General features: G+C 45.4%; 1 protein-coding gene across 2 annotated transcripts; it reads left to right on the top strand.

Annotated features, from left to right (window-relative positions):
* Nucleotides 1-3,499: 3,499 nt before the first annotated feature.
* LOC135237948 (potassium voltage-gated channel subfamily A member 2-like) lies at nt 3,500-13,083 on the top strand. Of its 2 annotated transcripts, none has more exons than XM_064305532.1 (3): nt 3,500-4,280; nt 4,886-5,333; nt 6,976-13,083. In XM_064305532.1, the coding sequence occupies exon 3, from the start codon at nt 7,116-7,118 to the stop codon at nt 8,601-8,603; it is 1,488 nt and encodes a 495-aa protein (XP_064161602.1). In that variant the 5' UTR covers nt 3,500-4,280; nt 4,886-5,333; nt 6,976-7,115; the 3' UTR covers nt 8,604-13,083. The 2 variants fall into 2 exon arrangements, with proteins under 2 accessions (XP_064161602.1, XP_064161603.1); XM_064305533.1 differs by having other exon boundaries at nt 3,500-4,628.
* The last annotated feature ends 387 nt before the right edge of the window (nt 13,084-13,470 follow it).

The following is a 13,470-nucleotide window of genomic DNA, read 5'->3' as shown; positions in this document are numbered from 1 at the left end:
AAGGCAATATACAAAAACAATGATTTGCTTTGATTTGAGGGGGTAAGAGTAGGGTTCCATCACACTCTCTCTCTCTCTCTCACAAGACAGGAGTTTCAAGAGTTTCAAACTCACATAGCAGACTGAAAATAATGATTAATTAACTGCCTCAGCCTAACCGTTTGTGACCCAAATCAATGGCATTCAGCTCACATTTACGGACGTCCCTACAGGCATGAAGCACAAATCAATCCAAAAAGAGTTTAATTAAAACTGAGCCAGCTAATGTGATGGGGACCCAGGCTCCAAAGCGCTGCTAAGGCTCCATATGAAAACATTATTGAGCGTTTCCATCATCGGCATCGGGTCCCGGACCATGAGCGGCAAGCCGAGGAGTTTTTATTAGAGGCGCGTTTCCACCGCAGGAACTATACCCCGGAACTAGGAACCTTTTGAGGAACTCAGTGCGTTTCCACCGCAGTAACTAGGGTCTAAATTTAGTTCTGGGGGCTTTGTTTTACCCCCCAAAACGTTCCTGCTCGGGGGGTAGTACTTTCCGAAAGTACAGGAACCTTTTGGGTGGAGCTTGCAGCGCTGAACATTTCTGATTGGTCGAGTACTCGTGGCATTTGTGTTGTATTTATTTTCCGCCATTACCCGCCATGTTTGAAAATATGCAGCGGCAAACCAATTTATTTTCATAATAACTTCAAATCAAACTTGTATGTTATGCGGCGCAGTTGCCTACTTTTGGTTATAGCCTGTCAACGTCTTGGAATTATAACGTGTGCTCTTCTGTTCTTTTCTTGCTTTAGTATTCGTTTTATAAAATGCTAAGCATTCGTGCTGGGACAGCATATTACGTAGGCTACCAAAACATTCAAACGGATTAATTCGGTTGCTGAATATTTTCTTCCGGATTTTCTTTGTTAGCCCGTTGTAATTGACTCAAAACGTTTGATACAGTTATGTGAGGTATGCGGTAGTTCTGCATAATTAACATTGGTGATACAGTAGCTACAAGCAAACTGGAAATCACCTTCCGCACTTTTTATCCGGGTAAAATAACAGGTTAATTCTAGTAATCTTCCCTTTAGCTTTTTCAGACTGCCGTAATTTTACTCAATTTTACTGCCATTTTTCAATTCCACGAAAAGACCAGGAAGACTATGGACTCATTTATGGTGCATGGTTCGCATCTGGAGGGCACACTTCGCTGCTCGGCTAGCAGTAACTTCGAAGGAAAGCAAACGGTGGCTGTACCACTACTAATTTACATTTTCACGCAAGTCCGAGTTTTCGTTCTATTCTTGTCATTTTGCGATTAGCCTATATGGAATTGACGACGAGAAAGTAATAAAACAGCAAATTGTTTACAACGTGTGCATGTTTTCTGCTGTTAATGAATATGTTTGAGAGGATATATGAAAATCAATAAATACAAAAGTAACCATATATAGTCATTGTTGGTAACCCGTTGTATATAAGTGGAATAAACCCCTCCGGGCTGTCCCGGTTATTAGAAAATAATGTAGGCTACTTCGGTGGTAGTATGGGGTTACAGAAGAAATCATATGACAGATGGACCGAAGACAACGTCAGTGGGCTAATTTGCCTAATCTTCGCGGTACTTTAGACCCCGGTGGAAACGCAGACAACCATTGGCTGAAGGAACCTTTTAGTTCCTGGTAAAGTAGTTCCTGGGACTGAAAGTTCCGGGTAATTTTGGTGGAAACGCGGCTCAGGAGACAGAATGCACGTGACTCATGAACGCACGCGACAGAAAAGAAGGGAAGCACCGATGGTCCAGAATTTGACTTGATGGAAATCACTGGTGTGGTGAACCACTTCCTATGAAATGCAAGGCACTGAAATGCAACTTGCTGAAATGTAACGAATCGAAATGTAAGGCGCTGAAATGTAACTATGTAGAGGATAACATAACTGCACATGCCCAGCCTCTGCCACTGCACTGGGAAGCCCCTTCAACACCAACAGAGCACATATTATCTATTGAATAACTCAATGATCTGGAAATCACATTTACAAACAGATCGTGGTGACCCGACGTAACAGTTTACATTTAACTTTGTATTAAATTTGTTCATTAAAAAAAAAAAGTTCAGTAATAGCATGCTAAATATCCGGTTTTGGAAACTGGTAGATTCTAATCGGACTGCATGCAAAATATTCTGTCTTGTGTCTTCCTCACAGTTCACCGTCATACTGTTTTCAATGGATCAAGGTTTTTGGTAAAGTACCGAGGCCAGCATTCTGTACTCATATTTTCCTTTTTCGAAACAGAAATGTAGCCTCTCGAGTCACGGCCAGAAGCTCCTCCCGTGCATTAGCCCGCGAGGCAGTGCTCATTTTCCACACTGCAGGCTATATACGGGAGTACGGAGCAGCTTGTGCTGATCGGAGGTGTGGGTCGACAACCGAAGCCATCTGTTAACCTGTCGGAGCCCGCTAGGCTGCTAGCATGGAGCTATGCAGCGTATGGCCAATTGCAGGAGACCAGGCCAATTTAGACTCGCGCTACCTCCCCGTGTGATAGGGTTTCCTGTGTATTCTGCCACTGTGGAACTCCACTTACAGGGAACCGGTGGTGACACAGTCCAGGTTCGAACCGGCAGTATCCCAGCCTGTAGCTGTGCTAAAGGCCATTGTAACTGCGCAGTTTCGGATGTTCTTCAAGTGACATCATAAAATAATAATAATAATTTCATTATATCTGTTGCATGTTCTCTGCTGGGCTTTCAGGACATTGCATTGAAGAAAACAAGAAAAAATAAACCCAGTGTTCTTAAGACTTCTCACCTCCCCTCTCGTGTTGGCATGGCGACGACTCATCCACTTAAGCGGTAGCATAGCGTTGAATTGTTTTTTTTGTTTTTTTTTAATTTAAAGAAAGGAAACCCGACTAGTTTTGATCCATCAACACACCAACCCTCAAAAAATACAGCCACTGTAAAGCAGAACTTCTCTGCTATGTTCTAAATGTGTTACTTAATAGTCTACTTCCTCCTTGAAAAAGTTTGCTAGTGGATTTCTTTTGTAGGAGCAATTAAGGATGTTCAACAGTCAACACATTCGCTCTACGTTGTCAACCAGGAAATCACTGCACATTGGCCTGCTCGAAGGGTTATCCGGCGCTTCTCTTATGAAGGACGAAACTATAGATCGCAGGAGGTAAAGGTCAGGTAGGGAACACGAATGCAATATGATCCCTTTAATGATTCGAAATAAAAAAAACGCGTCCGTTTTATTTTGCACCATTAAAGGGCTCGTATTGCGTCCGTGCCCTCCAAACATTTTCCTTTAGCAATCCATAGCGTTGCAAGTTATTTCACATTGTTTCTTTTTTAAACTTAACACATTCATGCCACCCCCACTATTTTCGTATGAATCAATTGCGAGACTTGCTAGTACGCGTAGGAGTTTTGATGTTTAATTATACGAGGATCGGCGATCCAGCAGAGTGCGTCTCCCCAAAAATTGAAATGAACACAGTGCAAGTTTGGCTTGTCATCAATTGCTTTGTCTTTGAATTCTTCATTATCAACCACGTGGTTAGTTTTAGTGGTCTGGTGTACTCACGTTCACCTGTTAGGACTCGGAGCCCAGCTTGAACTGCTATTGCGCAATATAGCCCAATAAGCAATGTAAATTAGACGTTTATTCTTCATTGCATGCATAGCTATTGCTGACAACGAGGATGAAGATGATGTATAGCTCATCAAAACACGAAAAGCTCCTATTTAAAAAAATGTACAGCATGTCAAAATTCTGAGATTGCAACTGTAACGAAAACCAGCATACGGAGGCCACCAGCTCCGTCAAAAAGGCTAAACTTCACAATATTTTCACTAAGGTTTTGCAGTGCGGATTTTATTTTTACATACTGCTGTAAAACGTGTGGTAACAGTTGCCTTTTATTACCATGGGAATAAAAATCCCAACCCACCGACAGTCGCATGGACGAGGCACGTCCCCTTTAAATTTCCCACGCGCTGCAGAAAGGTAAGGAGTGGTACTCCGTGGTGGCACGGGGACGCGCGCGTTCGCTTGCCCGCTCAGTCTCCGTGGTCTCTTTGTATGCACAACAATGTCCGACTGCAGACTTGCCTCTAAGCAGTAAAAAAAAAAAAAAAAAAAACGGACTTGTGGCAATTGCGAATTAAATCACAGATACAATTACAAACCAAATACGGCGCCGTTCCTCTAATTAACGATTGGAATGCAAGAATTGAGACGGCGATTGAAACTGAGGATCCATCAATGTGTTCCGTCAAACACGGGTGATTTTTTTTATTTTTTATTTTTTACATGCATGCCATTTAAATGCAATGCCTGGTAATTGCGAGAATTCGAATGTCTAGTGCTTGTTCAAATTGCATGGAGTTAACCACACACGTCGAACGACCAGTTTGACAGCGCAGACAGCCACGGCTTGAGCATGTCACGGCGGCCAGTCACCTCCCTGCGCGTTTTACCCGGGTCCTCTAACATCACTCAAAAAAGCAATAAAACAAAATTTAATGTATAGCACGACAAATCAAGACATGCATAATGCCGGGATGGTTTGTTTGCGGATGCATGAACGTGGATGCACAAATGAGTCCACCTGTCACACAGAAGAATATTGGGTAATTAAGAGTTAATTTCAATGGATGGATTTGTCGTTGTTGTTTTTTTAAAGTACTATAATGGGCGAATGTATAAAGGGCTTTTAGAGGGCGCTGGTTCCATATCCTATACGTATATATGACAAGTTATTTGCATATTTTATGTCGAAATACAGCCAGCAACCCCTCCCCGCAACCTCCCATGCTAATGTATTTGCAGATCTTCCTTCAGTGTACAGTGGTTTATGAGGACTACCTTTTGCTGCTGTTTGTTACAGGAGACGCTAAGGACACTGGGGACGTCCAATTTTGCTGAGGGTAGCATCTCTGGATTTTAGAGGGAGCTTTGGGGTTGAAGAAAAACACTGTCCCCGCCGCCAGCATCACCTTCTTCAATACCCCCCCGCCCCCCCCCCTCCCCCCAGCTGTTTCTCTTCTGATTCCAAACGGCAACCTATTGATGAGGGAGAGAGGCAAGCCGTGCGGAAGCGGCTCAGCCACATCGGTCACCCCCCTTAACACGGCGCTACGGGGGAGCTAACGGTGGCTGCATACAGAAGAAGTGACACCTGAATGAATTTCAGGACGCGGACGTAGGGGGGGCGTGGGATCTGAGACCCCGGAGTATCATCCGCGGCACTGCCGGCTGCCCGAAACCACGTTAACGGCGGCATCCGCCACCCACACCCTTGTTTTTAGGTAAAGGAGGCGACGCTCCATTTGCAGGTAGGCTACGTTTCGCTTTTTTTTTTTTTTAGTCGCTATGCGGATTGTGGAATTGGGCCAAAGTAAAGTTTCACATCTATGTTCTGAAAATAAAACCTCCACATTTCATATGTTGAATATATCATTCAACAGTAGACTATGTTCAGAAAAGGATTGAAAAAAAAAACAAATAGTCCTCAAATAGTCTTCCCCACGCCGGAGACATTGTCGTGTCATGCAAGTGATTTGATTACTTTCACGACATATCGCATTAGCTAGGACGAGAATTTTACGTTCATTTAGGCAGCTCGGCCATCTAAATTAACATACTAGCTAGGCCCATAACACTGCGATAATTAAACGTTTACATGTTTAATAAAATAGGCGATATTGAGATTGTCCTTGATAGATATGTAGATCTGCTGATGTTCATAACACTTAGTGCATTCAAACTGCTTATCAAAATGTGTGGTTTTTTTATTTTTTTAAATAACCATTGATAGACTGGAAGGCATCTGAATAATACCAAAGTGGAGGAAGTTACACTTAATAATGGCACTAAAATCTATTTGTCTGCAGTTTAATATTTTATATGATGCTCCTGAATATTTTAAACGCAGTTGCATTTCAGACTGCAGGCATTCCGACATACCTAATACAAAAAAATAATAAAATAAAAACAAGCGATAATGCGGGGTGTCTCCAGCAAATTGGGAGTCATTCATAAGAAAGCAATGATGCAGCCAGTGGAGCTGTCAGACCTGTGTAGCGATGGGTGAACCCCTTTTTAAGGACACACAGCCACTGAGGGATATATGTACGTGCCTATAGCTATACCTCATATACAGGGAGCCTAATGCACAATTAACCTGTCTTTACAGAGTGTAGTGATACCACTCATACTCGGTCGGTGTTAGTGCTCTCTGAACATGTGATTGCATCAGAGTTTGATGATGGTTTTGTACAGTATGCATTCATATCATACCGGCTGGTGCAGGGTAGGACAACCAACACGTGACTCGCTCAACATCTCCCCACTTCCGTGTTTCTGCTCATTTTGCGAGGTCAAGTTTCAGGAAAACTTGTCGCAGCAAGCCTCCCATTTTAAAACACACGTGTGTGTGCCTGAAAATGGACTCTGACTATGACCACAGAGCAATCAAAATGTTTACGGTTTGCGGAAGACATGAGCATGATTGATGGACGTTGTGTGTTGATATATTTTTGGTCTGAACAAAACATTTGGGGAGGTAGTGTGGCACAGTGGTTAGTGAACTGGTCTTGCAGCTCCAAGTTTGTTGGCGTGATTCCCAGCTGGGTTGCTGCCAGTGTAGCCTTGAGCAAAGTACATGACCTTTACAGCTTAAGTAACACATCCAGCTGTATAAATGGACTGAATGTAAAAATGTGATCTGTGCAAGTCACTCTCGAAAGGCCTACCTGCTAAATGGCACAATGTTTGTATAATGCATGTACATTATATGAGTGCAATGAAATGTCCTTGGATGATTTTTTGAAACCGTATTTAAGACCACATACAGTATTGAACCACATGCTGATGGTATCATTTGAACTAGAGTTAAATGCATAAGTTGGCTGTGTCAAACATTGCAATACATAATTCAAATCTTTTTTTTTTTCTTTTTTTTTGTATGTCCTTCAGATTGATTTATGCAGAATCCAGCAGCCTTGAGTTCTCTATGGTGTTGAGAATCTTCCCTGCCTAAGTCTCCAACAGCACCAGGCTTCACTGGAAGGTGCAGGCCGCGCCCCCTGACCCCATCCAGCCCCCCCCTGTTCAGAATGACTGTAGCCACCGCGGATCCATCCGACGAGGCGGCGGCACAACCTGGCAACCCTCACGATGCCTACAACCCGGAGGTTGACCACGAGTGCTGCGAGAGGGTGGTCATCAACATTTCGGGCCTGCGCTTCGAGACGCAGCTCAAGACCCTGTCCCAGTTCCCCGAGACCCTGCTGGGGGACCCCAAAAAGCGCATGCGCTACTTTGACCCGCTGAGGAACGAGTACTTCTTTGACAGGAACCGCCCCAGCTTCGACGCCATCCTCTACTACTACCAGTCAGGCGGGAGGCTGCGGCGGCCGGTCAACGTGACCTTGGACATTTTCTCGGAGGAGATACGGTTCTACGAGCTGGGGGAAGAGGCTATCGAGATCTTTCGGGAGGACGAGGGCTTTATAAAGGAAGAGGAAAGGCCTCTGCCAGACAATGAGTTCCAGAGACAGGTGTGGTTGCTCTTTGAGTACCCCGAGAGCTCAGGACCCGCCAGGATTATTGCCATCATATCTGTGATGGTCATCCTCATCTCCATCGTAAGCTTCTGCCTGGAGACCCTGCCCATGTTTCGTAATGACGAAGAGGAGATGCACAAGGTCCACCAGCCTTTCTCCAACACCACCTCCAGCTACCAGTCCACCTACTTCACCGACCCCTTCTTCATCCTGGAGACCCTCTGCATCATCTGGTTCTCCTTTGAGTTCCTGGTGCGCTTTTTCGCCTGCCCCAGCAAAGCGGGCTTCTTCGTCAACATCATGAACATCATTGACATTGTGGCCATCATCCCGTACTTCATCACCCTGGGCACCGAGCTGGCCGAGAAACCAGAAGATGGTCAACAGGGACAGCAGGCCATGTCCCTGGCCATCCTCAGAGTAATCCGGCTGGTGCGCGTATTCCGGATCTTCAAGCTCTCCCGGCACTCCAAGGGGCTCCAGATCCTGGGCCAGACCCTGAAGGCCAGCATGCGCGAGCTGGGCCTGCTTATCTTCTTTCTCTTCATTGGAGTCATCCTCTTCTCCAGCGCCGTGTACTTCGCCGAAGCAGATGAGCCGGAGTCCCAGTTCTTGAGCATCCCCGAAGCCTTTTGGTGGGCCGTGGTCTCCATGACAACAGTTGGCTACGGCGACATGGTCCCCACCACTATTGGCGGAAAGATTGTGGGGTCGCTCTGCGCCATCGCCGGCGTGCTGACCATCGCCCTGCCCGTACCCGTCATAGTCTCCAACTTCAACTACTTCTACCACCGAGAGACGGAGGGAGAGGAGCAAGCCCAGTATCTTCAGGTCACCAGCGTCCCTAAGGGGGACTCAAACGAGGATCTGAAGAAGAGCCGCAGCGGTTCTACTCTCAGCAAGTCGGACTACATGGAGATCCAAGAAGGGGTGAACAACAGCATTGAGGACTTCCGGGAGGAGAACCTCAAGACAGCCAACTGCACACTGGCTAACACCAACTATGTCAACATCACAAAGATGCTCACGGATGTATAACCTCTTGGGATACTCATGGATGGGGGTAGTGGGTGGGGACTGGGACATTAGTGAGCTGGTGTCAGAGGTAAGGGTTTACTCTCCCATTTGGACAGGTTTGGAAACCAAGTTGGTAGAACCAGGAAAAGACCCTGTGCCCTCTAAACCCCCCCCCCCCCATTCCCAACCCAAACCCCAATCTCTCCCCCACCTGTGCTCTCTATCCTTACGGATCCAATTCCACATTCCTTTTTGGTGTCTGCATGGAGATAGTCTTGTCTGTGTGACTGTTCAATAGTCAATGTCCTGATTGTGACCGTAGCCAAAGCAGTTAACAACTATAAAGGGAAAACATACATGAACTGCATGAAGGGGTTCTCACTCCAGCTTAAGATCCCACCTCTCCTCTCCTCCACTATGCGCCCCCCCCCAAAGCCCACCCCCGACGCCCCCCGCCCTGCCTGCATGTCTCCTTGCGCCCAGTTGTAGACACACCCCATTTCCCTGTAATTTCAAAGGCCATGCCATGCTTCAGTTTTCGCCTTCTTTCTTTAGGATGGCGACAAAAGCTCAGTCTTTACACGTTCAGAGTCAGAGGAGAATCTGGCATCTCCTGATAAGCGTAATAAACACTGAGCCCACCAAAGCTGCCGTATCAAAAATATGAAGAATGTCAGTTAATTATGTACATGGACGCCATGTACTATCGTACGTGAATGAGACCTGCGTATTACTGCCCCAACCACAATCCTGAATTTTTGTTGCTGTCAGAAGAGCCCTGTATGTATTTACAGTGCAAACCCTTTTTGCCCACGCAAGACCAGCTGCAGAGCTTTGAAATCAGTGAATATCTATTTAATTTATTATTTATTTTATTTATATTTAATTTTAATTAGTGGGGCTCAGAAATGCGAGCCAGTTGGGACGTAATCCTTCCTCCTCCTCTCTCTTTGTCTGCGTGAAAGAGGGGGGAGGGAGGTGTTTCACAACCACGCAGAACTTATTACATGCTGCTTACCTTCCATTTGCCCCCCCCTCAAAAAAAAAAGAAAACCCATGCCCAAATTCCACCCCTCCCCTTATCAAGTAGTCTTCCTGCCTCCTGCTTGTTGGTAACTCATTAATATGAGTTCTGTTGTGGTAATGCAGCTGGTTCTTAGCTCTAGATACCAGGGGCAGGAATTGTGTGGACACGTTATTCAAACCTTGCTTTGACCTTGAATCAGATAGCCACCTGACTTCTCGGGCTCAGCCAACACATGCAACCGAACCCCCTCAAGAGCACTGCTTCTTAAACTTGTTAATATCGGGACCCAAATTAGAAATACTTTTCAAAGTCGGGACCCAAAATAGAAGATTAGTACCTTAAGGGACCCGTCAAATACACTAGTATAGCTATAGCGCTAGTATAGTATAGCCTAGTGGACTACAGGCTCATTCCAGGACCCCCCGTCCCCATACACTGCCACCACCCATTTTGGGTCCCGACCCATAGTTTAAGAAACACTGACTCGAGAGAGTCATTTCTATTTATATCCATCCGATGCTAAATTACTGTTCTTAAATTTTGTTTCATCTTCATGTGCAGTACATACTTCAGTGAAACCTGAAATATCGATTGCCCTGAAACTCCATTTTCAACTAGTAGGAGCTATTCTACCTATCTATTGCTGCATGGCCTAAAACAATCCTTGTAGCATGCAATTCAGTATGACAACAGTTAAAAACAAAACTAATAATAATTATGAATACTATACCTTTTTTAGTCAAACATGCATTGAAATAATGTGTTTTTATATTATGTTACTAAGTGTGCTAAAAGTTTTGCTACTTTATCATAATTTTGAACACTAATACTGTAGGCCGATTTTGGGTAATGTCCATGAGAAGGTTGCTCATTTTCCTTGGTTTGGGGAGGAGGACAGAGTGCCAAAAGAACCTGACACTAACTGCCCAGGAACAAAATGTATGAGGAGTGGAGTTATTGTAGGGTTGCCCCAAGAACAGTCCATTTTGACCAAGATTTTGCCTCCTGTGTAAATAATAATCTCTGTCCCAAGATGCCGCTCAAATCCGATAACAAAAACACATTTTCCAAGAGGTCAGCACCCAAGTGCTGAATTTTGGGGAAAGTTACCTTCTGCCCGAATGTACTGCACTGTTGCTGCTTGTTTTAGCTGGAGGCAGCATCATTATCACAGGGGCTCAGAGTGTTAGAGTTTATGCCCGCACGACCTTAAGGGCAGTGATCTGCAAGCTCAGCGGTGCGTTGCGTTGAGTCTGGGCTCAGCATTAGTCCTCTGCCAAAAAAGCCCACTTGCCTCTCCGGTTCAGGATTAGGTTAGGTTAGCTTAGCGTAGCCCGGTCACATGTCACAAGAGTTTGTGGGCCGGAAAATGACAACCTTCTGGTGTGGCTGAAGCTGTTCTTTCCTCGGTATCTCTGTGGGGTCACAGATCTTGCTCATGCGTACGGGGGGACTCTGTTACTGAGCGGAAGTCTGAGCTGGTGCTGAGGAGGAGTAGAGCATGACCTGAGGCTCCACGGAGAAATTTATCTGCTCTCTATTCTTCAGCCGTGTGTATGTGTGTGTGTGCATGCGTATGTGTGTGTGTGTGTGTGTGTGTGCGTCCGGACCGGCAGCAATATCCATCATATCCTCCGAAGGAGACCGCAAGGTCCAATTTGAAACCTGACACTGCAGATCAGACACAGACTTCCGGTGTTCTCTGTCGAAAAGGCAGCTCCCTCCAAAGTGAGCTCCCTCTGAGGGTAGCATCCTATCGGAAACTGAGCCTCAACGGGCCACAAATCTGGAACGCACTTTGAAGGCAGGATAGCGTCACAGAAAATTAACGCAATTACTAGCAGGTTAAGCTGGCTACTTCATGGAACGCTTCCCAAGGCTTAAACGCATTACATACACATTACTGCAGTGTATTAAATAATTTAAATGTATATTTTAGATACAACTACAACAAATTGGAGTTCACCGTGTACTCACACTTGTAAACAAGCGCCTGCGCTGCTGCTTTCCTGTTTTCAGCCGCCATTGTTTCAACAGAAGCACAAAGACCTATGGGATAGCCTATCAGATGAAGCGTACATCGATGCTGCCTTCGAGTTTAACTGAAATAATGCCCCGTAGGACTATTATTTGACAATTTCGGTTAGGGACATGCCTACAAAGGACAAGTGTGCAAAATAGTCAAAAATACTGCCTTCAAATGTTGCCTTCCGACGCAGCTGACCTCTCTGCCTTCTGCTGAGCTACAGCCGTGGACCAACTGAAAAGTTTCAGCTCTGAAAACAAAATCAGGATTAAGTGAGTGAGGTTCTGTTGAAAGGCTACATGGGCTGGCCTGGCCTGCCTGAATTCACACTGCCAGGGTCTGAGCAGAGGACTGAGAGCCCACTCTGTGTAGCCATTCTCCCCATAGACCACATCACATAACAAACAGGCACTGAAGCCTAGTTAGCGAGCTGCTCCCATAAAAGCAGTTGTAAGCAGGAAAGGCAAGCGATAAGTATTACAGCACATTGAACGTGCCACGGTCACGGTGAGAACTTTCGGCCATTCTGTAATCAGTGAAGTGGGGCAGAATGCGTGTGCCCGTTCTCACTCAGAGAGGGACGCGGGGAGACGGGATGCAGGCGTGTGCCTGTGTTTGTTTTGTTTTTTTGAGTGTTCGGTATGCAGAGGAGATATCGATCTCTCAGCGGCCCAGGGTCTCAGTTATGGTCAGTGTCTCCCGGGCTGCCGGGCGAGGGGGGGGGGGGTAGTGGGGTAGTGGGGGCTGTAAATGATTCTGGGGCAGAGGGGGCTGGAGCAGGCTAGCCATTTATTTCCAGGAGACGGTATTGATTTGTGAGCCGCTCCGGACAACTGCCCCCACTTCCCCCCCCCCCCCCCCATCCATTACAGACAGGTCCCTGGAGTGACCCTCCCAAAAAGACATGGCCATCCTGTGGTTGGGGGGGGTGGGGCGAGAGGTTCTGTCGCAAAAACAGAGCCCTGCAACTTGGTGTGTCTGTGCGCGTGTGTGCGTGTGTGTGAATGAGGGGGTGCGAATGTGTGCGTTAGTGGCATTTTTGTGGTGTAACTCAGCTGTTTAGTCCATGTAATCATGTGTGTTGCATCTGTTCAACAAGAAGGCCTGGATTCCGGAATCTTCTGTGTAAATGCTGATTTATTTATTATAATTTTTTAATCCAAGAAGAAAACTTAGGGGGAACAAAACATAGTTATACAAAGACGGGGGGGATTCTATGCTGTATAACTATGACGTCTGGATATCAACTTTATGTGATGCACTTTACAAGGACCACAAAAGGACAAACTGAAAGACAATCTATTTTAAAAAAAAAAAAAAAGACTGCAAACAGAATGTGCATAGCTAATCCTTCCAAATGATCATAACCATCGTAAGTCATATCAAATGATAATAACAATAATAACCTCAACAAACTGTGTTGTGTTTCTTTCTGAGTTAAATCTTTGAAATACCCATTGTCGGATTAAAAAAAAAAAAAATACAGCTTTTTCAGTGTGCATTACCATTTTCACAGGGCACAAAGATACTCATATTCATTTTGCTAACAATGTTGCCACGGTCATTCTTCTACAATGCTTTGAAATTTTCAAAAGGGGTTTTTTTTTTTTTTTTGTACGTTGCCTGTGTTTACATTCTTGTCGAAGGCAGACATCGCAGGACAGCCAAAATGTCTGTATCTTTCAGTGTGTTGTTTGGTTCTCTGTTAATTGCAAAGAATGCACTCTGCGGTTTGGAGGGAGGGAAGGAGGGAGGGAGGGAGGAAGACAGAGATGGAGTTCTATTTATAACATCATGGGAAGAAGCGGGCTATAGTCCTACAAGAGTCAAAACAG

Source organism: Anguilla rostrata, chromosome 13 (assembly GCF_018555375.3).
Source record: "Anguilla rostrata isolate EN2019 chromosome 13, ASM1855537v3, whole genome shotgun sequence".
Lineage (NCBI taxonomy): Eukaryota > Metazoa > Chordata > Actinopteri > Anguilliformes > Anguillidae > Anguilla > Anguilla rostrata.
This window is presented reverse-complemented; position numbering and strand designations above follow the sequence as displayed.

What these genes read in the sequence shown, in the direction of transcription:
- LOC135237948 (XM_064305532.1), top strand. Translation starts at nt 7,116, where the DNA reads ATGACTGTAGCCACCGCGGATCCATCCGACGAGGCGGCGGCACAACCT.